We start from the raw sequence: 27299 nt of genomic DNA, 5'->3' as shown, positions 1-27299 counted from the left end.
GTCACCTCACCGTCATCAGTGCATTGGTAGGACACTAGGTTTTATTTTGATATTTTGTAATTAACTTTTATTTTCTCATATGTAATTGAAACTTATGTAATGTATTTTGGTATTAATGTAAATAGTAGAAATTGTGTTTATGAATGAAAAAGTGAACATTTATTTATGACTTTTACGTAATTATCATATGAGATGAATGATTGAGAAATGGAAATGTTGTTGAAAAACATATTGAGATTTTGTTAATGAAATGGAGTTAGGGATTGATTGAAAATATTGGAAGTGTTTTTCACAGGTTTCGAAGAACTGTTTTCTCCATTTTTAGCCGGTACTCTACCGGATTTTCTATAAAATTTTCGGAACCTCAAATAAATTATAATTTCAATAAATAACTTAAATGAATTATATTTCACAAGTTATTTTTAAAACTATGATAAAAATTAATTAAGGAAGAATAAAAATGATTAAGATAAAATAGAGTGTTCCGGTACACCGTGTGACATATCTTACTCGGATATACTATAGACGGGTAAGGGGTGTCACAGGTCTCCCTCTTACACAGAAGAAGCATGATGTTATATGGGTAATAATTGATAGATTGACTAAGTTCACCCATTTTCTACCTGTTAAGACTGACTATTGATTAGAGAGATCAGCTGAGTTATACATTAATGAGATAGTTCGGTTACATGGAGTGCCTGCATCAATCATTTGTGATAGAGATCCAAGGTTTATATCACGATTCTGGAAGAAGTTGCAGGAAGCTTTAGGCACTCAGTTGCATTTCAGCACTGCTTTCCACCCTTAAACATATGGGCAGTCAAAAAAAGTGATCCAGATACTTGAGGATATGCTTAGAAGTTGCATTATTGATTTTGAAGGAAGCTAGGATAGTTATCTTCCATTAATGGAATTTTCCTATAATAATAGTTATCAATCGATCATAAAGATGGACCATATAAGGCTTTATATGGAAGAAAATGTAGAACACCTCTGTGATGGACTGAACTTGGTGAGGATAAATTGATAGGCCATGATTTGGTGAGAGAAACTGATGAGAAAGTAAAGCTCATCAAGGATAGTTTGAAAGCTACCTCAGATAGACAGAAGTCTTATACAGATTTGAAGAGGAAAGATATTGAATACGAGGTTGGCGATAAAGTCTTCTTAAAGGTGTCAACATGGAAGAAAGTCCTCAGATTTGGGAAGAAGGGTAAGTTGAGCCCTAGGTTTATTGGTCCATACGAAATCATTGAACGTGTGGGTCCGGTAGCTTATAAGCTAGCATTACCACCAGAGCTAGACAAGATTCATAATGTATTTCATGTCTCAATGCTAATAAGATACAGATCGGATCCCTCACATGTATTATTGATAGATACTATTGATATACAACTTGATTTGACATATGAGGAGGAACTAGTAAAGATCTTAGCAAGAGAAATCAAGGAAGTGAGGAATAAGAAAATTCCACTGGTGAAAGGGCTTTGGAGGAACCATAAAGTAGAGGAAGTAACGTGGGAAAGCAAAGAGATCATGAAACAACAATATCCCCAACTATTCATATAACGTACGATCTCTAATTTCGAGGACGAAATATCCTAAGAGGGGGAGAACTGTAATGCCCCAAATTTGCAGACCATATTCATTATATTTTAGTAAGCATATCAACTATTGAATATGGTATGTAAATTAGATTAAATGAGGGGTTAAATTAAAAAGCTTATAAGAGCACATATGGACTTTGTTGTAAAGCTAATAAAGTTTGAAGGCAAAATTAAAATTTTGTCAACTTAGCACATAATTGAGTTAAATTAGAATCATTAAGTATGATTTATTAAGTTAATTAATTAACAATTAAATAAGTCAAAGAGTGGACCAATTGTAAGAAGACACATGTTAAAAGAGATAAATATCCAAAATCATATAAAACAAGAAATGGTGTCTTCTTCTTCCCATAATTTGCTGTCCCAATTCTCTCTCTTACTCCATTTTCTTTCCTTCAAACTCACCTATGAACCTCTTTTCATGTAATTAAGATGCTGTTTTGGTGATGGAATTGAAGAAGTGGATGATAAATCCATAAAAGCAAGGTAAAAGTGAAGGAAGAATCAAGTTTTGGTGAGGCAGAATTTGTGGGTGAGGAGAACCAAGACCATGATCTGAATTAGGCTAGTTTGGTGGAAAGTTGCTACAATTACGAGCAAATTTCTAAAATTATGTTGAGGTAAGAGTTTTTCTATGGTTATTAGCAAAAATTATTACTTTATGCCTCCTTGAATGGTGACTACCAGGATGGTATATCTAGTGAGCAGTCTGTGTTAATTTAGTCATAAGTTGAGTTATAGAGCTCCAATTAAAATGTAATTTACACCAAACTTTTCTTAAGACATAAACCTACAACTTTTGTGTTTTGACCCAGACCTAATTTTTAGGGAAAAGTGGTTGAAATTCTAGAGAAATTTGGAATTGTAAAAACTAGAATTCCTGGAGTTCTAGCAAGCAGCCCTATGACCTCTGTGTAGTAAACAGGGCATATCTCCCTCTGTACAACTCCAATTATGGTGATTCAAAATGCTTTGAAAACCTAAGACATAGGCCTACAATTTTTCTTTAGAGACCTTGTACAAATTTTGGGTGTAAAGTACTTGAATGTTGAGTGCAAATCTTAGTTGGAAATCTGGAAACCTGGAAATTTCAGGACAATGCATCCATGGACAATCGTAGGTAATTTAGCCATAACTTATGATATAGGTCTCCAAATTAGGTGACTCTTAAACTATTGGAGACTTAAAACATGTAAGAACATTTCTTATGAAGACCCCTTTGGTGTAATCTAGCTCTAGAATGGTCAAATTGGCCTATGAACAGGAACTATGAATTCTGGTTGTAGCCAAACCTGGTCAGGTAGAAATTGGACAGTATGTAGAAAAATGAGCATAAATTGAAATCTAGACCTTAGAATGGGGTGATTCCTTATTCAAATTAAAAGTTAAGACACCAAGCTACAAATTATATGAAGACCATAAGAGCAAACTCTGTTTCTAGAATACTCAAAGAAATGAGCTTGGCATGCATGAATTTATGTTATCATGTCATAATCATGGCATAAATGTGATTTGTGAGGAGAAATTTTAGAATTTCTTAAAGAAGGGAGTTCAATCCAAGCTAGCAAGGAACAAAGGAAGGACAATAAAGTTAATTAGTGGTGTTTTTAAAGAGCTAGGCAAAGATTAAAAGATTAATTTTGGTATGTGCACTCTTAATTTCTTCTTAAAAATTTATTGTCTAGGGTTTTCATACCATTTAGGATTTTTAGCTAACTTGAATATAAATGCTTAATTTATGGATAGAAAATGATGTTTAGTGTGTTTGGAAATGATGTAGTGCCTATTTGGTAGCATGTTGCTTGGTTTGTGTTGATGTATGCATTGTGAATAGATAAATTAAGCAATCTAGCCAAATTTGATCAAAGTGGACTTTTAACTCCATATCTTGAGTTCTATAATTCCAAATGACCTAAAACTTCTGGCAAATTAAAGCTAAGATTTAATGCTAAAACTTTCATGAAGATAAGTTGCCCGAATTCTGTGTGTAAATACCTTGAATAATTGCTAGAATTTGAGTTACAAAACCTGGGACCTAGGAGCAGAGCACCCTAAAAAATCTGGATTAAAATAGGTATAACTCAATCTAGGGAACTCCAAATGAGGTGATTCTTGATTTGTTGAAAATCTAAGACATAAAGAAACAACTTTCATGAAGAATAAAATGACAAATTCTAACTACAACTTGTTTAAATCTGGACTCCAAAAATTGCCCAGAACCTATCTTATGATTAGCTAAGAATGTATCTAAACATGTCTTGCTTATTTTGTCATAACTTGTGATCTATAAATCAGAACCAAGTGATTAAACAAACAAATGAAAGTTAAGACATAAATTTGCAAATCTTATGAAGAAAGCATAAGCTAATTCTTGCATTTACTTGGTCTGATTTCGGATGGAAACAATATATACATTCAAAAATTTGCAAGATTTTACTATGTTCCTTATTAATGCAAATTATACATGTATTTAACATGTTTTAATGCAAAGGCTATGCAAACATGGAAATGGCATGAGAATGTTAGCACACATGGTTTGAAAATTATGGAAACAAAAAATGTTAAATGAATATTAATAATGAAAGTTGAGCTAAGTAAGCCTAGACAATGGGTATAGGATTGGATAAGTGGCTATGCTAACGATCAGAGCCACTGAGTGGTCAGTACCGAGAATAAGAATCAATGTTATACCGATAAGAGCCACTGAGTGGCCAGTACCAAGAATGAAAATCAGTGTTATATTAGTCAGAGCCACCGAGTGGTCAGTACCAAGAATGTAAACCTGTGCTAAACTGACCAGAACCATCGAGTGGTCAGTGTCATGAGTCCTATTATCCAATCTATATACCATCTGTCATAGGTTACTACGAATACTAGAGTAAAGTCTCCAATTGTGATCATAGAGATAATAATTCTAAATAAGTTATGATAAAGTGCACTTAATCTCATCCAATGGTATGATTACCAAGTATGGAATTATTGGCCTCTATGTATGTCATGATGTTATATTATTGCTTTAAAACTTTTAATTACACTTGTATGAATATTATGAGCTTTTTATGTGTTAATGTGCACAAGGAAAATTATTTTGTTTTAAATTAAGAGTACACCACTAAGCTATTTAGCTTAGCGCAAAAATTTGTTTCCTTGCATAGGTACAGTAGATAAAGTGTAGATAGGAGATGTCAGGAGATAAATTGAATCTGCAAAAAAGTCTAGAGTCACCTTATCTCAGACTTTTGGGTAGATGCATCTTCATCATCTTCATTGTATAGTGCTACTCATATGTGTGTATACCTTATGTTGTAAACAATATTATGTAAACTTTATTTTTTAGAAATTGTAATAATAGGTATGTAAACTTTAATTTAGCCACATGGGTGGTTAATAAAATTGTAAATTAAAAATATTCCTTATGCATATGAAATGTGAATGAAGAATTGATGTTGATGAAAAATTCGATGATTGGTATTTGATAGGAATGATATAGAATTTGAGACTTGCACAGGTTATGAAAATATTTTAACAGGTAAAATGTTGGAAATTAGGGGAAACTCTTGTAGTTTCTCCATTTAATAAAGCAGTTAGATTATAATGTAAATAAATTGGCAAGAAAATAAGCAAAATAAATAATAGGCAGAGATAGGTACTCCGTGCACCGAATGTGATATCTCCTTACTCGATTTCACTATAGACCAAGTAAGGGGGTGTTACAGTTCGAGTAAGGGAATTTTGTGTCTCTGGCTCTAGTTGTTTGATATGATATGATAAGGGAAAGTTCGAAGGAGCTCCTATAATGGGCTAAGCATATTGGATATATGAATAAGATTATGACATGGCTGGGGAACCACTAGTGGCATAAATTATCTTGATGTGATTTGTTTGTGCAGTGAAAACTCATATGATTGTTGCATTTTTTTCATATGCTTGTTATTTTATTTAATTATGAAGTTTTCCTTTATTTAATTATGAATTTTTCCTCACAAAGTAGGCTTTTACTCACTAAGCCCCAAGCTCACTCCCTTCTTCTTCCTTCCCCTTCAAGGGTCAAACTTGAAGATTTAGTCAGCATGACTAGGTTATGAGTTCCAGAAGTTATTGCCTTATTATGTTTTAAAAATGCATATGTAAAATTTATGGAAGTCCTTTTAAGAAATGTAAATGTATAAAGGTTTATTGTGCTTGCAAAACAAATGTTTTATTATGTAAATAAAGTGTTTTATGACTCTTATGGGCCCTATGAATGTTTATAAAGAAATGTGTCCTTTTACTAGTTGATGCAAAGTAACATCCATATGAAAAATAACTAACTCTACATGCATTTTCAAAATAGCAAAAATCCATTTAACTTTAAACATTTCTCACTCTAAGAGGACACATTTCTTACATTATACAAAACTCGTATAATACAACCCTTCTTCAAAGTTGAAATCACACTTCCCTTGTATAAGAACATTTGAAAATTAGAATTTGAAGAATCCATGTTGACAACTTACACATATGTTTAACTCCACTAAACGCAGTACTTCATTACACTCCTTAGCCCATAAAGGAAAAATAAAAGGATAACTTCAAGAACTCATCACTAACTTTCTTGCATGCCGCTTAAACTCATATTAAATTCAATTTCCAAGCTTGAAGAAAGATTAATTAACCTAGCAAGGAAAATGTTTACCTCTTTGAAGCTTTGACACCTACACCCTACAAGCATAAACTTCCCCTATGGTAGGGTTTAACTCTGACTTAACTCTTGCAAGAAATCATTCAATTATTCAAAATATAACCTAGGAAGGAGAAAGGATGGAAGGGAACTGAGATTTGGAGTGTCAACCATACTTGGGTAGAAAAAATTAGAGAACCTTGATTAATTTTCATCTGTTTGGGTCTATTTATAACTACAACATCAAAGGCACTTTCAGAGCTAAAAGTGCGACTTTCGATAGTCGAAAGACCTACTCTTTCTAAAAGAAAACTCTACCCCTAAATCTCTTACTCCAACACTCCAACCCTCTAGCATACACCTATAACACACTCAAGACTTCTACCACCACATCTAACCATCCTTGAAACCCTATGTTTTATTAGAGTCCCCATGCATGATAGAAATTTCGATGCCAAAAACTTAGGGGTGATACACCTATCTTCATCTACACCTCTAAGAAAGTATAAATAATCCTCCACACAGCCTAACGAGGGGAGATAAATTCTAGTCTAAGGGAAAACTATCTCATCACCCTAAGAAGACTCTACATCCTCCTCTCCACAGAAGCTAGAGCATACCCTAATTATTTTATATTTATTTCTAATTTTATAACAAGTTACCATTATTTTATATTAAATTACTAACTTGATCATCAGAGGTCCAATGACAGGGAGATCCTCCACCGTGTCCATAGTTTTGTACGCATGCTCCATATGATCAAGTCCAAAACCAATAGATTTCAAGCTGTATAAATTGGTGTTATCTGTGGGTACGAGTGAACATTTCCCTCCAAATCCTAAAAAACTAATTGAGAAGTCTAGCTATGCTCCAACTCACTAAAAGCCATGGAAAAGGCCATACAAGCTCTAGTAACACTAAATCACCAAGAAAGAAATAAAGGTCTAGAGGCTAGATTCCTAGGAGTAGAGACCGATGTTTAAAGGCTAAATCATTAATGCTTATAGGATGGACTCTAAGAAAAAGAGCAAAATGCCCCAAGGCTAAAAAAGGGAGATTGATGTTGTGACACCTCTTATCCGTCTACAGTGTAATCGAGCAAGATATGCCACACAGTGTACTAGAACACCATAACTTGTCTCATTGATATTTATCAGTTCTTAATTTATTTATTATAGTTATTAAGTGAAATTTATGAAATTGATCTCATTTAGATCATTTATTGAAATTATAAATTAATTTGTGGCTCCAAAAATTTTATAGAAAATCTGGCAGAGTGCTGGCTAAAAATGGAGAAAACAGTTCTTCGGAACCCGTGAAAAATACTTCCAATAATTTCCAATCATTCTCAAACTCTATTTGCATCACATCAATTTACAACAATTTCTTAACAATTCCTCCATTTGTCATTCATTCATTTCACATCATCATCAGGCTCAAATCATAAATAAATTCTCATATGTTATTTATAAACACAAAGTTACAAATACTTATATTAATACAAAGTTATATTACATAGGTTTCAAATATACATGATAAAATAAGAGTTTAATTACCAAACTTATAAAAATCACAAAATACAAAATGGGACCTAGTGTCCTACCAATGCACTGTAGTCTATGAGGTGACACGAACACTATGCAGAACTGTGAACGGCCTTACCCAATTTGTGGTGTATTGGGCCCTTTATCCAAATCTTCAGTACCTACACGTTGCAAAAGCGACGCGCTAAGCATAAAGCTTAGTGGTGCCAATAATACAAGAAAATATAATATGCAATTAAAAGTAATAATTTCCTAGTTATTGTGTTCATAAGAAATGAATAATTACTAACTTATTGTTTAGTCGAGGGCTAATTACATTTTATGATATTAATTTCTTCATGCATTTTATTAATTTTTTTCTTGATGATTTTCAGCTTCTTTATATTTTATTGTAATCATTCTTGATCTTTATCTTGATATTTTATTTCCTTATTTTCTTTAATAATCAGTTCAATTACAGTTATACTTTTCCATGCCCAAGCAACCTATACAAATTGACCAGACTGGATAAACGGGTAAACTAGCACTGGGTATCATGTACCTCGGGCCGTTACACCATCGCTCACAATGTGTCTCCCGGTGTGCAAACAGAATGGCTAATAAGCCATAAAAGCAATAAGGCATAAAGCCAAGTATAACATCATAATCAATATAGCCATAGGCTATCATCACAAAATGGCAATGAAGCCATACATCATACGCAGTACTGCTATCAGAACCCTATTAACATGCCAACCTATCCAAACCAATCACATTAGGCCTACTAGGGCATATTACAAAGTCATTTCTTGAATATTTGTACTTTATGTGTAAAGTTACTATTCATTTCATTAGTCGACTAAAATGTTGACTTTTGCATTGACAATAGGTATATTGGTTTTAATATCTCCCAACATACCACATTTTGGATTTTAAAGTTGTTGGCATTGGTTGCCAATTCCATTTCAAAGCTTAGTGTTAGTTATTCACAATTTTCAGATTTTAAGCATTATGTTTACTGTTCCACTGGTCATTTGTAAAGTAGGAATTTGGCAAAGTTATCTTTATGAAAGTTGTTCCTTATTGTGTCTAGTTACATTTCTTTTTTTGAATCACTCCATTTGGAGTTTTGTAGCTCAAGTTATAGCCTAAATACCATAACTGGCCGGATTGCAAATTTTCCAGATTTTCTGGACAGAACCAAATCTACAGTGTTTTGTGCACTAATTACATATCAGTTTTTGAACATGTTATGATCAAAATTTGGGTTTGGTTTCTTCATGAAAGTTGTAGGTCTATGTCTCAGCTTTCTGTTGGTAAAATTTCAGGTCAATTGGACCTTTCTACACTGAGTTATGACCAAATGAATAAATACTATTCATTTGGTCATTTTGACCAGGCAGAATGCAAGTCACCCGGATTAGGGCAATTTTTAGGTCAACTTGGTTTGGTTTTATGGGTAGGGTTTCTTCACCAAAGTTGTGCTATTATGTGTCTAGTTTCATTTCCAATTGTCCTTGCACCAATTGAACCTATACAACTCCATTTATACCCACCCAAACCTGCTGGACTCACAACCAATCCTGTAGGTCACCAAGGGCAGCATGCCTAAGTTCTACTCTAACATCCTTACTCACTTCAATTCCTCCTCACACATATTCAAATGGTCACTAATTGACCATTACAAGTTTAACATACCATTACATGAGAAAACCCTAATGTTATTCAAATGTCCAAGTTCTCAAGTTCATTCATGCACTATACTTGCATTTCACTTACACAATCATGTTCAAGCACTCATCTCTTGCTAAGGGTAGCTCATAAATACTTTACTTCAAGTAAATTCATCAAACCCTAACCACCCCTAGGCTGTTGATATTTATAGGGATGGATACACATAATATTTATTTTGTTTTTCTTACATTTTCTACTTATCTCATGGCTTAAGCATGAATCAAGTAAAAGTACTAAGAGATTGGACACTAACCTCTTTTGCTCACTCTTCCAAGTATCCAAAACTTCCTTCTTTCTTCTTCTTTTTGCTGGCTAGAGGTTGTTCAAGATGCAAGATCACTTTTTTGTGAAGCAAGGTAGTGGTTTCAAGGTGATTTGGTGGGTAGTTTCAAGCTTGCCTTAAGCTTTCATGGAGGAATGGGTTAAGGAGAGGGAAACGGCTAGAATGGTTTGGGAAAAAGAAATAGATTGATTTTGTTAATTTTTACCTCTTTTTACCTCTTTTTAATTGGTTTTTAATAGCTTGTTCAAATGTGATTGGTGGGAGCACTTTTAATGACATCATATGATGTCATAATTTCCTATTTCTTTCATTTTTCATTCCTTTTCTTTTCTACTCATTTTCAATTTAATTTTTAGCAATATTTATTCACATTTTATGTCATAATAATTATTTACTTAACTGGACAAGTCGGCCAAAAATCACCTTTGAAGGCAAAATGACCAAAATGCCCTCCGTTTGGCTTAACAGACTAAAATTGTCTGTATCGATTGAAAAATTTTTCTAAGCATTTTCTTGGCATTCTAATGCAATAGAAACCTCAATGAATTTTCTCTGGAGTCCCAAAAATTATTTTATAAATTTTCTCCCGGGTTTAGGGCTCCTAGTTGTGAGAACCGCAACTTCCCACTGGGTTACCCATCGCTGGGGCACCGGCTCATTTAACTTGGTTGTATTTTATTTCTAAATTTTTTTTTACATTTTTCTTATTAATATTTCAGTTAATTATAGTTCCTCTCTTTAGTTTAAATATTTTTCCAGACGTTCTAGCTGTTCAGACCGACACTGGTTATCGAAATAGTAGAATATACGGAATGGTTACAGTGAGGGTGTTTAGGCTCCTAGAAAAGGAATCAATGCCCAAAGGTTAAATTTTTTAGAGTGAAAGAAAAATATCCATGAGACACTAGAACTTTTTAAGCACAAGGAAATCATTGCCATGGCTTTTTGGACTCTGCATGGATCGAGCAATTATTTACCAAAGAAGGCTCATCATTTCAATATCCTTAGAACAAATATTTTAACTAGAGAAGTAATGTCTAGTGCAAAAATAATCCTCTTCAAAATTTCTTGTTAGTGCTCATAAGAGGACTAAAGATTCCCGCACATTACTTAGTTATTTGCTAACTTAATCATTGGAGGCTTCTTGTTGAAGATACCTTTTGACAGTAACTTTCTCTTTGTCTCATAGGTTCCACATAGCATACATCTACAACTTACAAAATTTGAACTATATTAATTGATGTTTTGCTCACATAAAGACATACTCAAGTAAAACACTTTGGGAGGGATAATTAATACAATCTAAAAACATATATCCCACTAGATGATGATAAGAGGCACTGTTAATAACCCTAGAAGACACTAGTTTCCAACTTAAGAGTTCCACAATAAAGGATGAGAAGAAATCATATTAATTTGGTGTTCCCTATTCCTATCCCCTTGATTTGGATCAACACCCCTGACTTCGACTTTGGCATTCTCAAAAGACATTAACCTAATACCTAGTAGACCAGACATCGGACAAGTACAAATTAGACATCATACTAGAGCTAACACATAATAGGTGATGATTACAAAGACCAACTCTTGTGCAAGTAAGAGATTAGCAGTATGCTGACTAGTAATTTTGGCATAAAGTACTCTTTAATAAATGAAGTAAGCACTAAATGTCTAACACAATTCTCTATATACCCCATAGATACTTAGCAGATCTCCATACACCAACCATCTCACACCTCCATGATTGCATGTATGTCACCACCCAGAAAACGCCACTTGTCTTCATAACTATATCTCCAAGCAAGTATAAATATTACCCCACACAGCCTAAAGACGGGGACCTAAGTTCAAATCAAAAGGAGAAACTCTTTCATCACACTAAGAAAACTCTATATACCCCTATTCAAGGAACCCAGTGTTATAAATAGCTTGTATGTTAGACAGTATAGAGAGAAAAAAATTCTTATATTGTTAAAATATAAGAAAGTGAAGGAATGGAAAGAGTGAAATATGTATAGAATTATATATATACAATTCAATATATATTATTCTATTATGGCACTTGGCATGTATATGTGTGAAATAAAATAATTATCTTATTGTAATTTTCATAAATAAATTACAAATAGATGTGTTTATTAACAAGTAGATATGTCTATTAATAAATAAGACATGTTAATTCTATACAAACAATCATGTCAATTCTATACAAAAAGTCACAACTATTTGTATAGATATCTGTTAATAAACAGACATGTCTATTTTATACAAAAAGTCACAACTATTTGTATAGGTATCTGTTAATAAACAGACATATCTATTACATAAACAGTTGTATCTATTGGAGATAGATAGATGTGTCTATCCAGTAAATGTGCCATGACTTTTCATTCATTATAAATATGGATGAGTTTTTCAATCCAGATATATACTACTTCTACTTCTTTTTCTTTTCTTCTAGTCTCTTTAAATTTGGTTCGTATAAAGAGTTCTTAAGGGAAATCCATATTATCTAGTGGGGGCAATTAATACCTTAAAGATAGTGATTCATCATGCCTTAAAGCCTATTCTACACCCACTGCCTCAACAATTTTAAGGTATTAATCGCAATAGAGTCTAAGAATGTTTCCGTGATGAATCAAGAGTTCATGAAACTTGATCATTTTATGGAACAAATTATGTTCGCTGAGAAGGTGAAAGCAGATCAGAAAAAGAAGATGAATTGCCATGCAGAGGTCATATTCTTAACAACTTATCAGATAGGCTATAAGATTTGTTTACCTTTATCAAGTCTCCAAAGGAAATCTGGAATTCGTTAGAATTTGAATGCAATAAAAAAAAAGTATGGATAAATTTCTCATTATAAAATATTTTGAATTCTAAATACTTGATAATATGCCTGTTATGGATAAGTCCATGAGTTGCATATCTTTGTTTCAAAGTTTAAGGATTTGAAAGTGGTAGTTCCTAAATCATTGCAATTAGGAGGAATAATAGCACATCATACTTCTAGTTTGAATGATTATATGAAGAAATTACTGTATGCCACATACGACTTTTCTCTTAAACAGATTCAGAAATACTTACACATTAAAAAGTTTTTTATGTGATAATTTGTTTTATGTTGATGACATAATTGTAATTAGAAGAAATATAAGGCTATATTATGATGCTAAAGCTCATGGTGAATGTGATAAAGAAGGTAATAAGATTTATGTGCATAAGTCAAAAAATAATTTTATATGCATAAATCCTAATTCATATTAATTGTGTCTATCACTAACTACGTGGGGATATTGTTAAAAATATTAGTGATAATAAAATTTGTCTCATTTTGAAAGAGTTATGTCTGTTCATTAAAAGGCATCAAAATGAACTATTTATTACTGATAGTTATATCTATTTTAAAAGGTGTAAATGAACAAATATAATTATTCTAAGAGATTCTAAGAGATACAAAGTGAATATTTGTATCTGTTCTAAAAGGTATAAGTGAATGGTTGTTTATGTTCTAAGAGGTATAAGTGAACAGATGTAATTTTTTTTAAGAGATACAAAGTGAACGGTTATATCTGTTGTAAAAGGTATAAGTGAACAAATATAATTTTTCTAAGAGATACAAAGTGAATGGTTGTATCTGTTCTAAGAGGTATAAGTGAATAGTTGTATCTGTTCTAAGAGGTATAAGTGAACGGTTGTATATGTTCTAAGAGACATAAGTGAACAGATGTAATTATTTTAAAAGATACAAAATGAATAGTTGTATATGTTGTAAAAAGTATAAATGAACAGATGTAATTGTTCTAAGAGATACAAAATGAACGATTGTATTTATTCTAAAAGGTGTAAGTGAACAGATGTAATTATTCTAATAGATACAAAGTGAACTGTTATATATGTTCGAAGAGATGCAAATACTTTATAAATAGTAGTTTGGAACAAAAATCTATTAACTCTTCTTTTTTGTCTTTTCTCTTCATTTTTACCTACAATCAACATTATTATTCTTTAATTTATTCTTGGGAGAATTTTAAAATTGCTGTCTAGATTTATATTTTGGTTATTATCCTTGAGGGATCTGCCTAAAACTACTTAGCTGTAACATAGTGGGGGTTTTACTCTTTATCAATTTCATTATATTGAGGGAAATAAATACTCTATATGATATTTATTATAAATTGACTGGAAATTTTAGTAGAATAATTACTCAAATTGAGTGTGCTAGTGCTATTGGTAGCTTAACGTATGCTATGCATTGCACTAGTCCTGATATTGTTTTTGCAATATGTAAATTGTTAAGATATACTAATAATCCTAGTGTGGAATATTGGAAAGAAATTTCAAGGGTTTTTGAATATTTTAAAGAAATGAATTATAAACTATAGATTATTCTACGATAAATTTTCAATTTTGTTAAAACCATATAAAGAGTTGTATCCATATAAAGAGTTGTGCCCCTTGGCCAAAAGATGTAACCAAATTAAAAGATGCTATTCTTCTTAATAGTTACATGCATGGAGAGATGAATTTATTGGCCAAAAGATTGGTAATTTATGAGTAGTAAAAATAAGAGCCTTACAAGTCATTTGTAAAAAGTGACAAAAGAACAAATATGCATTTGTGTGTGTGTGTGCAAGTTTAGCTTGGTTCTTTATTTTTGGATGCTCTAATTTTAAATAATTTATGGAGCAATTTATTTTTACAAATAAGGTACATATCTATACTGTGAATTATTTATGTAGTTCATGTTATAAACATGCGATTATATGGTTGACTAGTGAAACAAATATGGTGAAGATCCTAGGGTTATACAAATGCCAATTGGATAAGTAGTACTAAGGATAATAAGTCAACCTTTGGTTGGGTGTCCACTTTAGGTAGAGGTTCTGTTTCTTGGGCATCAAAGAAACAAACTTGTATAACTCATTCTACAATGGAATCCAAATTGATAACTTTGGCAAATGTTGGTAAAGAAGCAGAATGGCTAAAAAACTTGTTATCGGATATTAAGTTGTGGCCACAACCTGTGCCATCTATTTCTTTATATTGTGATAGTCAAAATTATGATGGCTCAAGCTTATAGTAAAATATACAATTGAAAGTATATACATATAAGCTTAAGACATGAAAATATAAGACAATTAGTCTCTAATGGTGTTATTACCATTTTATGTTAAATCCTATAATAATCTAGCAAATCTTTTAATAAAAGAGCTTTCGAGTGTTATGATCATAAGGACATGTGCTTATTAGGATTTAGAATATTCCATTAAATTTACTACTGATGGGAACCCTACTTTATAGTATTATTACTAAATAAAGTTTAAAGGGTAACAACAAGTCATTAGTAAATGTTGTAATTAAGTACTTAGTGTACTAAGTTAATGGAATGAGGATGAGTTTTTATACTCTTAATGAAGTTTAATATTAATACAAAAGAAACTTCACCTATATGAACATAGGAAGTGGTGCCGCTTCAACAAAAGTGAGAATAACTTTTGCAAATATTCATGAAAACAGGAGGTAGCACAAGGCCATATTCGTGCTAAAATTTTGGTGAACTTTTTAAGTCGAACTAATTGATTCGTGTGTGTAGTATTTTCGATTCTATTTAATAGGAATCTAGGTTTAACCTAAGGCTACCATGATTTCTTTAGAACTTTGAAGTACTTACACTAAGGAAAAGTTTAAATCGAAAAATACTTTTCATTATGCATGAAACAATGGGATCTAACAATACAAGCTAAGTGAAGGATTATTATAAATAGCTTGTATGTTAGACAGTATAGAGAGAAAGAATTCTTATATTGTTAAAATATAAGAAAGTGAATGAATGGCAAGAGTGAATAATGTATAAAATTATATATATATATATATATATATATATATATATATATATATATATATATATATATATATATATCTATTATGGCACTTGGCACGTATATATGTAAAATAAAATAATTATTTTATTGTAATTTTCGTAAATAAATTATAAACAGATGTGCTTATTAACAAGTAGATACGTCTATTAATAAACAAGACATGTCAATTCTATACAAACAGTCATGTCAATTCTATACAAAAAGTCACAACTATTTGTATAGGTATCTGTTAATAAATAAACATGTCTATTTTATACAAAAAGTCATAACTATTTGTATAGGTGTCTGTTAATAAATAGACATATCTATTACACAAACAGTTGTATCTATTGGAGATAGACAGATGTGTCTATCTAGAAAAGGTGCCATGACATTTCATTCATTATAAATATGGATGAGTTTTTCAATCCAGATATATACTACTTCTACTTCTTTTTCTTTTCTTCTAGTCTCTTTAAATTCGATTCATATAAAGAGTTCTTAAGGAAAATCTTCAGGAGTTGCTGTCTGCAGATTTCAGGTTTTGTTGTATCCTAGAGGTATATTGCCATAACCTTACAGAAATCTAATGGGGGCAATTAATACCTTAAAGATAGTGATTCATCACGTCTCAAAGCCTATTCTACACCCACTGCCTCAACACCCATAGCAAACCCCCTTTTCTATTTCAATTACTCTATATCTATTTTGATTTTATAACAAGTTTTCATTAGTTTATATTAAGTTACTAGCTTGATCATCAGTGGTCCTATGATAGGAGGACGCTGCACCGTTTCCTTGACTTTCCTTCTTTTGTGTAGACTCCACATGATCAACATCTGGACCAACAAATTTTGAGTTGCATCAATTATCTACATTTTTATAACATTTTTATGCCAATAAATTTTGAAAAATCATATTTAAGTTCTTTACTTCTTATATTATAAAAGAAGATTTATATTACCAATAGTTAGAGATACAATTACTACACTTCTAGGCATCCATTATGTTTCCTTATAAAAAAAAAAATCTATTATTTTTTAATTTTTTTTATTTTTATTGTTTTATATTTTATTTTATATTTTATAATGTCAAATAAAAAGAGCGTTGTAATACATAAACTATAAGAAATAATTATATTAATTTTTTCAACTTAAAAAAAGTATTTAAAATTAAATAAAAGATAAAGGAAAGTTAATACTGATAGTAAACCTGAGGTGGGCTGAGGAAAGGGGTGTAGCCAATTGGTGATTTTTGGCTCAAAATTTGCAAAAAAACCTACCAATCCATGCAATGATTTAAGATTAATTAATGTCTTATTTTGATTGAACCATATCAAAACCAAACCACATTGAAGAAACAAAATTGAACTATGCTTTCTAATTAAAAACATCATATAATTAAAAATAAAATAAAATAAAAAAAATAATATAATATATAATATATGACTATGTATATGCAATTGATTTTATTATAATTAATTAAGTTATATAAATATAAATTATAAATTATATAAAAAAATCCCTCATTTCCTTTATTTGTAATAATAATTCCACATTAAGAAATTTGAATAGTTTTATTAGAATTAATTTATTATTTTCATGATAAGATGAGATTATTGTATTTATATAAAATTATTATCGGAATTCAATTGCTACGAATTCAACTTGGAGTGCAAGTCGAGGTTTTCATTAATAGGTATTAATTAATTTATATAAATAAAATAAAATTTTAATCAATGGAAGAAATAATTTTAATACATTTTATAGTAATTTAATATATATATATATATATATATATATATATATATAAAGAAAAATATAAAATTTTTTAATATATTTTAAATAATAATTAACTTTAAAATTTAAATAGTAATTCAGTTTGACTATTCATGGTAAAAATTGTACTAAAAATTAAAAGTTAAACTGAATCTAAAGTAAAATAATGAAAGATCAAATCCAAATTAAACTAAAATAATATAGAACAGAAACAGAAGTGAAAATTAAGCTATGTTTGGTTGCCGACCACCAGTACTGAAAATCAGAACACACTGATCTGTGGAAATCAATTCACATGTAGATGGTTAATTTTCCATGTGAAAAGATATATTTTGGTTAATTTGGTGGGCAACCCTTGAATTTTAAGCCAATGCCAAAGCTAACTTAAATATAGAATTAAAAAAAAAAAAGGAAAGATTTATCTTGCAAAGGGATAGGAGTGGAAAATATTACTAGCTTTAGGCTCCGTTTATCTTACGAAAAAAGAAAATATTTTTAATATTTTTTAGTATTTGGCGCATTTAGAAAAATAAATCAATATAAAATAATTTAAAGAATAGAAAGTCATTTTCTTAATTTTAATAATTTTATTAAAATATAAACACATTTATACATACATAATATAAAAAAAATATCATTAATTTAATAATAGACTTTAGTGACGAATTAGTATAGATCAGTGAAGAATAAATTAATTTAATAATAACTGAGTTATTTTTAGAAATATATAATTTAGGTTTTAAATTTAAAACTCAATCAAATTAAATAAATAAAATTTATTTTAAAATATAATTTTTAATGAGCACAAAACTTTTATAGAAAAATAGAAAAAGAAATACAAATTAATATCTGTCAAGATTTTGTTTAATTTTTTTTTCCACTTTAATGATCTTTAATTTTTCAAAATATTTTATATATTTTTTTAATAAAATTCATTATTTTTTAATTATGTGATCAAAATCAATAACTTTATCCTCAAACACAATTACTTTCATTGTTATTTAATCCTTATTTCATATATATATATATATATATATATATATATATATATATATATATATATTGAAAACCAATATCTCTGGTTTCAACTTTGGTGAACAAGGCATTCGTAAGAAAAGTAAAAATTAAAAAAATAAAAAAATAAAAAGACAACATGCAACTTTTCTCAAATGAAGTATGCCATTTAGGAATATCAAAGCATAAAGAATTCAAATTTGTTATGCAAATAAGGAGCAGATGTGAATTACGCCAAAATCTCAAGAGTTTTCCTTTTTTTTTTTTTTTCTAGTCTTTCTTTGAAAATTAATTTTTCTCCAAATTTTCCAGCCAACCATGCGCGTAATAGAAATCTATGGAACTAATATACATAAGCATCTGGAAAATTAACCAACGAGGGAGGAGAAATTGAGCAAACATAAATTTTTTTATTTTTCTTTTTTGAGAATTTATTTAAATGTTAAACTTTAATATAAATTATTATTATTATTATTATTATTATTATTATTATTATTATTATTATTAAAAGTAATAAACTCTTTATGATATTGAACAGTGAATTACCTACATTATAAAATGAAGTTGTTTAATTATTTTTTCTATTATTATTTCGTCATTTACAAGGAAATAATAATGACTAGATGGAGTTTGAATTTTAAATTATTGTTATTAAATTTTAATTAAATATGAATTTATTACCTCCCAGCCTTGTGAAGAATACAATATGAAGGGGTTGAAAGCGACAAAATGAGAAAGAAGGGGATTGGCCGGCATGAATGAATAGGATGCTGTCTGTCAAATTTATGTCTACTACAATTTTAGTTGGTAAATATAGGGAAAAACATGTCTAAGACTTTTTTGTCATGGCCTCGAAGCCTTTGCTTATTTTATATGTAGATTTTATTATATATATTATATTTTAAACAATAATAAATTAGGTTTTAATAAAATTTTTCACACGGAAAAATATTCTAAAAATAATAATTTTAAATATAATGCATTAAATTAATGAGTATAAATATACTTTAAAATTAACTAAGGAGAATTTATTTTTTTTATGTATAAATTGATTTGAAAATACCGTTAATTATTATTAAAAAGAAAAAAAAATCTTTATAGCTTTAGATACTAAAAAAGAGCACAATTTTTTAAATTAGTGTGCTTAATTAGTTTCCTATATCATTCTCCTACATTAATTAATTTATTTGTATGAATTTAACTGAACTAATGACTGAAAGTATATCACTCATTTAATAGATAATAAGTTCGAATCTCTACTCCTAATTCCATATTAAAAATAAAAAATAAAATACCACATCACTTATGCTTCAAATTGTAATAAGAATATGCCATGTAGTTAGTAAGGCAACCAATCGAGTTAAATGAAAATATCATAAACGAGAAGCTAAAATAACACAAAGATATCCATTAAATGTATCATATTGATATTAGGGAATGTGTCCCTAAAATCATCCTAAGAAAGAAATTTAATTTCGATACATTAAAGTTTATTCGAAAATAATTCTGATCGTAGATAGTAAAAAAAAAATAAAAATAATAATAATAATAATAATGATTTGACCTAGGAGGATAGAGATTGAAAATTGCCATTTATTTTTTCAATTCATTAATTATAATTCATCCATTTTTTATATAAAATAGGAGAAAGGTACAGCAAGAAATATTATGACCATATATAAAATACACACTTACAAGAACTTCACCTCATTTAGAGTTTGTTTAATATTATTATTTGAACAAATAAAAAAAATTTAACTATATTAATTAGAATCTATTAAATATCATTTTCAAGTTAAATTTGCCAATTTTAGTCATAAAAACTTTAAAATAGTTTAATAACCTTTTTAAATGATTTTGCTCAATAATATATAAAATAATGCTTTTTTAAAATTTAGATTTAAACTATAATTCTATGTGGATATCAAATATTAATTATTGTTTCTAGTACAAAATACTTGTAAAGATTTGTCTGTTTTTAATTGGTAAACTCAAAAACCACATCATCTAGTGTAAAATATGAAATTATACTATAGACAATACATTATTAGATACAATTAAACGATTTTCATGTTCATATATAATTAATTTCCTGCTAGGCACGCCTATATTAGTTTTGACAACATAAATTGGACAACAGAAAATGTGTCACCAATGATTCCTTGCATTGATATGTTACCGAGGGAAAATTATTGACTAAACTTCATCCATGTATATCCAAGACACAAACATATAAAATTTATATATTCAATAAGTGAATCATATCCTACATTTTGAGTATTGAGTCCATGTTGGATTGAGTATAAAAAAAAAAAAAAATTTTCGCTACGGAATACCTAATAAATTAATTTATCACTAATTTCTTCCCATCAAAGCAAAAATGTTATCGATCACTTCTAGCTTTGTAAATAGAGTGATTATATTTCAAAGTCAAGGTCTTCACAAATTATTTAATCCAAGTATATGAAGCTATATAAGCTTACTTAGCATTCTTTTTCACATTGATCAGCTACCAAAACTCCCAATCAGTTTGCCAATTCAAGCGATTTGGGTCCAGATCATTAAAGTCTACATGGAGCTTGAGCTATCATCTCATCCAAAAGGAGGAGGAGGAAGAAAAGAATAAGAAATTTTAAGAGAAACTTCAAAGAAATTATCTTGCTCATAATGAAGTTAGGAATATAATTAATCCCCATGAATAATAGAAAATTTAGTTCTGAACTTTAGGAATCTCTAAACTTCATAGCTTAAGTAGAGTTAATTAATGTTCTCTAATAATTGTTGAATGAACTAATGATTTGATCCTCAACACTTATGTAAATATATTTATAGTCTTGATAAATAGCCTGAAGACTTGTTTTAAAGGCTAACAAAATCTCCACTAATGTACAGTAGTTCTAGTAGTCTTCTTCCATGTATACATATGCTTAGAAAAGAATATTATACAAAGCCAAGGTATTCATCCATCCTAAGATATGTTCATTTATCAAGAATTCAGTGCTTTGAGACTGAACCGACTTCATGATATTGCTTACAGCAATTTTGAGAGGCAACAAGTTAAAATTTTCTGCACCCAATAGCAAATCCATTGCTTTATTCAGAAAATATACCTCATGATGATGATCATCATCTTCTTCTGATGAAGATCTCTTAGGGCATTTCGCCAGTAAACTGCTGATATAGGCTTCCAAGTCATGAACACATGAAGGGTTTTGCATGTTGAAGAAGTCTAGGGCTAGTTCAACACCCACATGAGCATAAAATGAGCAACTCCACGGGAATTCATATCTCCCTCCTAAAACCCTAAAATTTTCATTTAGAAAAAACCCAGGGAGCTTCGTGATTGGATCGTTAACATTCACGATTCTCAACACTTTAACACCCAATTCGTCACACCTCTCCTTGAACCCTGCGTTCCCTACTCTTGGTCCTCCAAATGAAAACACAGTCACTGGAATAGCCATGCTTGGATTGTTGCTGCGTCTGTTCAATCCAAGCTCAGAAATATCATAAGCAAGAAGAAGAGCAAGTGAACTCCCCATGCTGTGCCCTGCCAAGGATATGCTGATTTCCTCCCCTTCGTACTTGCTTAGCAATCTTGACACTTCAGATAGAAGCTGTTCGCGACAACTTTCTAGTCCAAACTTGTTGTCACTAATTTCATCTGAAGTGTACAAGCTTAAAAACCCAGATTCCACCTTCACATTTGGGCGAGGATTATGAGGGTCTAGCCTCGCAGGAGTGAGAGAGCTCATGAAATTAGCAACCCACTCGTGGTTAGTCACTGTTCCCCGAAATGTAATGACTATATCCCTCCTGCCTAGCCTCTTAACTGTATCATCGGAGGAGACAGCCACATAGCCAATCCAGCGGCCACAAGAAGCACCATTTTGAATGGGAATATTGACGTCTGGGGTGGCGTAGATGTACTTAGTGACTTGATAGCCGGAATTTCCCATTCCAACTTGGTTGAACATGTTCTTCTTGCCATATTTGCAGGACAAGTAGCGTTTTGAGTTGGAATCAAGATCAAAAGCCTTATAACAAGCGGTGACAAACTCTCCATATCGAATAATCTCTTGTCGAAGAAGAGGGTGCAAGGGTTCAACCAGGTTTTCCCAATTGTTAGAACCCTGAATATCTCTCCATTGTTGAGCCAGAGTAGATTTAGTGCTAATAGCACTAACACTGTTGGCAAATTTGGCAGTGGAAATAGCTGCTGGTGGTACTGTATTACCAGAAGCGACAAGTGACGATGATAATTGCTCAACCGAAGAAGAAGAAGAAGAAGAAGAAGAGGCATGATCACTACTTTTCTTAGGAAAAAAAACCTGCCCAGAAAAAGGGGAACGGAGTGGTTTATTGTCCACTGAGAATGCAACATGGTTCACACTGGGTTTTGGCATCAAGACTTTGGAAGCCATTAGAGAGGGAGAGAAAGAGGGATGCAGGAGGGAGAGAGAGTGAAGGTTAAGGATGGATCTTTGTGGGGGAGAGGAGTTTTGAACGTATTTATATACACACACTCATGTATAAGGAGGGTGGGGAGGGGTATTCGGGGTTGTCGAGACTCGAGGGTTAGGAGTGGGGGATGGACGGAAAAAGGACGGAAAAAGGAAGGAAATCGAAAAAAATTTGGCAAAAGAAAGCATGTTTGGCGAGTATTTGACCAAGGATCGTATTTTCAAAATTCCAATTTTATTTAATTATAAATTTTTTTAATACGTAACAGTGGTCGGTAAGGGGATTTTAAGAGCTTTTAGTTTCACACAGGCACATCTTCTGCTGCGTCCGAGGAAAAATAAATAAAATAAAATAAAAGGATCAGCCTTTTTTAGTTGCTTCCCTTGAGGTTAAGGTTGACTTCTTTCCCATTCAACCATTCAAATTTTTTTTTTTCCTTTGCTATTTAATGATTATATATTATACTCATTTCGACTCTACGCAGAAAAATATTGATCTATGACTCTCGTGATTTAAAAAATAAATATTAATTATCTATTTATTATTTTTATTTTCTGCATTATAATACAAAAATTTGTGAATGTTCATGAATTTATGTTAAAATTTAATTCATGGTCTCATTTCATAAGTGTGAAGGCCATCCATCCAATAATGAATATAAATTTGTTGATTTTTTTAATTATATTAAATTGTAAAAGAGATTCTAACTTTTTTTTATAATGAGATTCTAACTTACAAATTATTTTTATAATTTGATATTATTAAATTTGAGTTAAAATTTATTTAATTTTTAAGTACAATTAATTCTGATCGATAGTTGAATATGAAAACTCACAATTCTAAATATGACCCAAAAAAGTTTTCCCAAAAATTTAAAAAAAGAAATTTATCTATAATTTCGATGTATTTTTTGAAAAGAAAAAAAAAATGTTGTTTGTCCCTTTAGAATTTTAAAAACTACTATTTACCCATCCAATTTTTTTTGTAAATTTTATTCATATTTTTATATTATTTAATTTTAATCTCTTAATATTTTATATTTTATTTTAGTACTTATGTCTTTAATAAAATTTCATTTAGTTTCTTTTTAATATCTACTTTTAGCCCTCCAAGAGTGAATGTCTAGTTTCATCCCTCTAAAGACGACTCAAAAATATTATTAATATAAAGTTCATTACTAAATATATCAATTATTTTTTTCATAATAAATTGTAGAAAATTATGAAATGAAATATTAAAAAGCTGAAATAAAAAATAACAAAAAAAAAACAAATTTCGAAAAATAGGACAAATTTTTTATTTGGTACCAAAATAGTATCAAGGGAAAATGGATTAATTTCTCAAGTACTGTAATTTAGTTTTTGTTATTGTTTAACCCTTCATTGAGAAAATGGTGCAAATTATGCATAAAAAAAAAGAATTCGAATTTTTCTTTTTCAGGCCCATCATCAATAGCAATGCAAAAATAATAATTAAAATAATAACAATTGGGATTAGTCCTGCATAATTTAGTTAAAGATCTTACATAATTCAACCTTCAAACTTTTACTTTGTGAAACACACTCTATGGAGAGATAGAGAGAGAGTACACACTATATAGAGAGAGAATTAGAAAGAGAAAAGGTCCGTATTTAGTTTTGGAGTTTATAATAGCAAATTGAATTGTGAAAACAGTATAGAAGAATGCCAATAATTAACATGTTAATTACTAGTCAAATTAATTTTGTAATATTGAAAAGAGACTTTCTTTTACAGAAGCATGGTGTGTGTTCACAACTTCAATTCTCACACAAATGGCAAAATTTACTGCTAATATCTATCTTTCGTACATTTCTATATTAAAATTCAGAGCATGAAAATTTTGAACATTGGAGAGTAGAATATATATATATATATATATATATATATATATATATATATATATATATATATATATATATATAAGAATTTGTTCACTGAAGGACACCCACTTGATCTTGTTTGCTAAAGTATAAACAAAAGTATGTTTCTATATCATAATGTACAACAAAGGGAATATGTCGTAATTAATTATATGTAGCCAATAACCCATCTCATCATAGTGCTTTTTTTTTTTTTAATTTAATCTCTTTTATTATAGACAAAACGAGTTTATTAAATTAAAGAAATATATTGCCAAGAAGTACTCTCCTTTTCTTTTTCTCTCAAGTTGTTCTCATCGTTCAATTTAACATCTTCAATCAATAGGGTTTTCTGCTATAGGGTTCATTTTTTTTTCTTTCTTTCTCTGTTTTTTAAAGGCTTCTATTTCAATTCGGTGGGACACTATGGCATATTAGATTTAAGGCAATGATTTGTTCAAAGTAATTATAAAATTGTTGCCTTTATAGAAATATTTTTGTAACAATTTCAAATTATTGCAAACAAATTGATAATATATGTAAAAAATTTAATAAAATTGCTATTGAAATTATTACAATAACAATAATTTACATCTATTTAAGATAGTAGTTTTTATCCGTTATAAAAACATAATCAAACCGCTGTTTTATATGACGGCAATAGAGGTAGATGTAGCAATTATAGTTTAAGAATATATAATAACATTCTTCCATTGCTGCCTTACATCCATTAAGGTAGATTTTATTTTTCTTATAGGTAAAGAAGGGGGAAAAACACTAATTAACATGATTTATATGTCAAACAATCATTTAATTCATTTTAATAATTTATTATGTTAAAATTAATTTTATGATGGAATTTAATTAAGTTGTAGATCTTTTGAATGTAATTTTGATCGTCTATTATGAAATTACAAAATCTAAAAACTCAAATACTTAAATAAAAATTAAAAGAAAATAAATTTTAATATTGTTTTTACAAGTAATCAATTTTTTATTACTAAAAGAACAGGATATCTGCAACCATAAAATTTAATATCTTTAATAATACTATAAATACCCAAGAATTTAAATTATCAATAGCTTATAGGGATGGAATTTACGACATCATAATAACAAGAGTACTTTTTTTTCTTATTGAATTCTGATTAGAGTTCATCTTTTAAGGTACTATAATTTTTAAAAAGGGTTTTAGCATATATAATTGAGGCAAACTTGACTGATCATTGTGATAAAATATTATTGTATTAAGTTTACTTAGGCCTTATTTGGCAATATTAGTTGTTTTAATAGTTATTAGTTATTTTAGTAGCTATCAGCTATTTTACTAGTCATTAGTAATTAATTATTTATACTATAATTTAAAAACAGAAGTGTAAAAAGAGTTATTGAATTAATTATTAAATATAAAAATAATAGTATCTTACTATTACCCCAAATCCAAATACTTTGTCAATTTCTAAAAATTAAAAGGGATAATTTTTTATGAATATTATCTCAATCTCTAAAAGTTAGTATAAATATTATACCACTGAATAATATAAGTAAGAGAAATAGTATTTTGATTAAAGTTAAGATACTAAATAATCTTTTAAAAATTATTATCGAATAAAACTTTAATTCTACAATTAACTATCATGGTGAAAGAAAAGAAAATTTGTGGAAAATTTTAGAAAAAAAAGGCCAACAAATTAACAAAAGGTCCAAGTATTCAATATTTTCGTTTGACGCATCGTATATTCAACGCGTAGGGTTCGCAATGTAAGGGTATTTGCGCGTCAGTTTCTCCATTAGTCCTTATCACCTTTCCGTTTTCCCTTACTTTACCACAACTTAAATTTATTTTAAATGGTAAATTATTTGAGATTTCGTTTATTTTTGGACTAAGTATAAGTTTATCATTTTAAAATGCAAATTATTTAATTTTTTTGTCAACTTATTATAAAAAAAATTAAACTAAAGATTCAAAACTTTCACCATTAATTGACACTTAACATAATTAATAAATAATAATTTTATTTAAAAATTTCAATTTATTTATCTTTTTAAATTATAAATTTGATTATCAATATTAAATAATGTTTAACTAAACAATTTTATCTTAAAATATATATTTTTTTAAAGTTTGAAATATAGAAAAAAATGAAAGGGAATATATTTAATATAAATTGAATTTATTTCTTATATATATATATATATATATATTATATATTTTAAAAAAGAAATTAATAATTTATTTTATAAATAGTATATATAAGATATAATTAATATGAATAAAAGTTATATTTAATCCGTATTCCAAAAGTTTTCCAATTTTAACATTTGTTAGTATGTGCAAATACATATAAAACAAGTGTTAATAAAATATTAAATAAATATTATATAAAAAAAATTCAAGACAAACACTTCACTAAAAATAAAATATGAGTGTTTTATAGTTCTTAACACTTGAATATACGCATACCATTTTTTCATAGCAAAAAAAAATTGCG

The 27299-nt window shown here is 29.4% G+C and overlaps 1 protein-coding gene across 1 annotated transcript; it reads right to left on the bottom strand.

Annotated features, from left to right (window-relative positions):
* Window positions 1–21390: 21390 nt before the first annotated feature.
* On the bottom strand, window positions 21391–22887 carry LOC110637389 (galactolipase DONGLE, chloroplastic-like). Its single transcript, XM_021787474.2, has one exon. The coding sequence runs from the start codon at window positions 22885–22887 to the stop codon at window positions 21391–21393; it is 1497 nt and encodes a 498-aa protein (XP_021643166.2).
* Between the last annotated feature and the right edge of the window lie 4412 nt (window positions 22888–27299).

Source organism: Hevea brasiliensis, chromosome 6 (assembly GCF_030052815.1).
Source record: "Hevea brasiliensis isolate MT/VB/25A 57/8 chromosome 6, ASM3005281v1, whole genome shotgun sequence".
In the NCBI taxonomy this organism is placed as follows: domain Eukaryota; kingdom Viridiplantae; phylum Streptophyta; class Magnoliopsida; order Malpighiales; family Euphorbiaceae; genus Hevea; species Hevea brasiliensis.
Note: the sequence above shows the minus strand (reverse complement) of the source record. Positions and strands in the feature narration are given on the sequence as shown.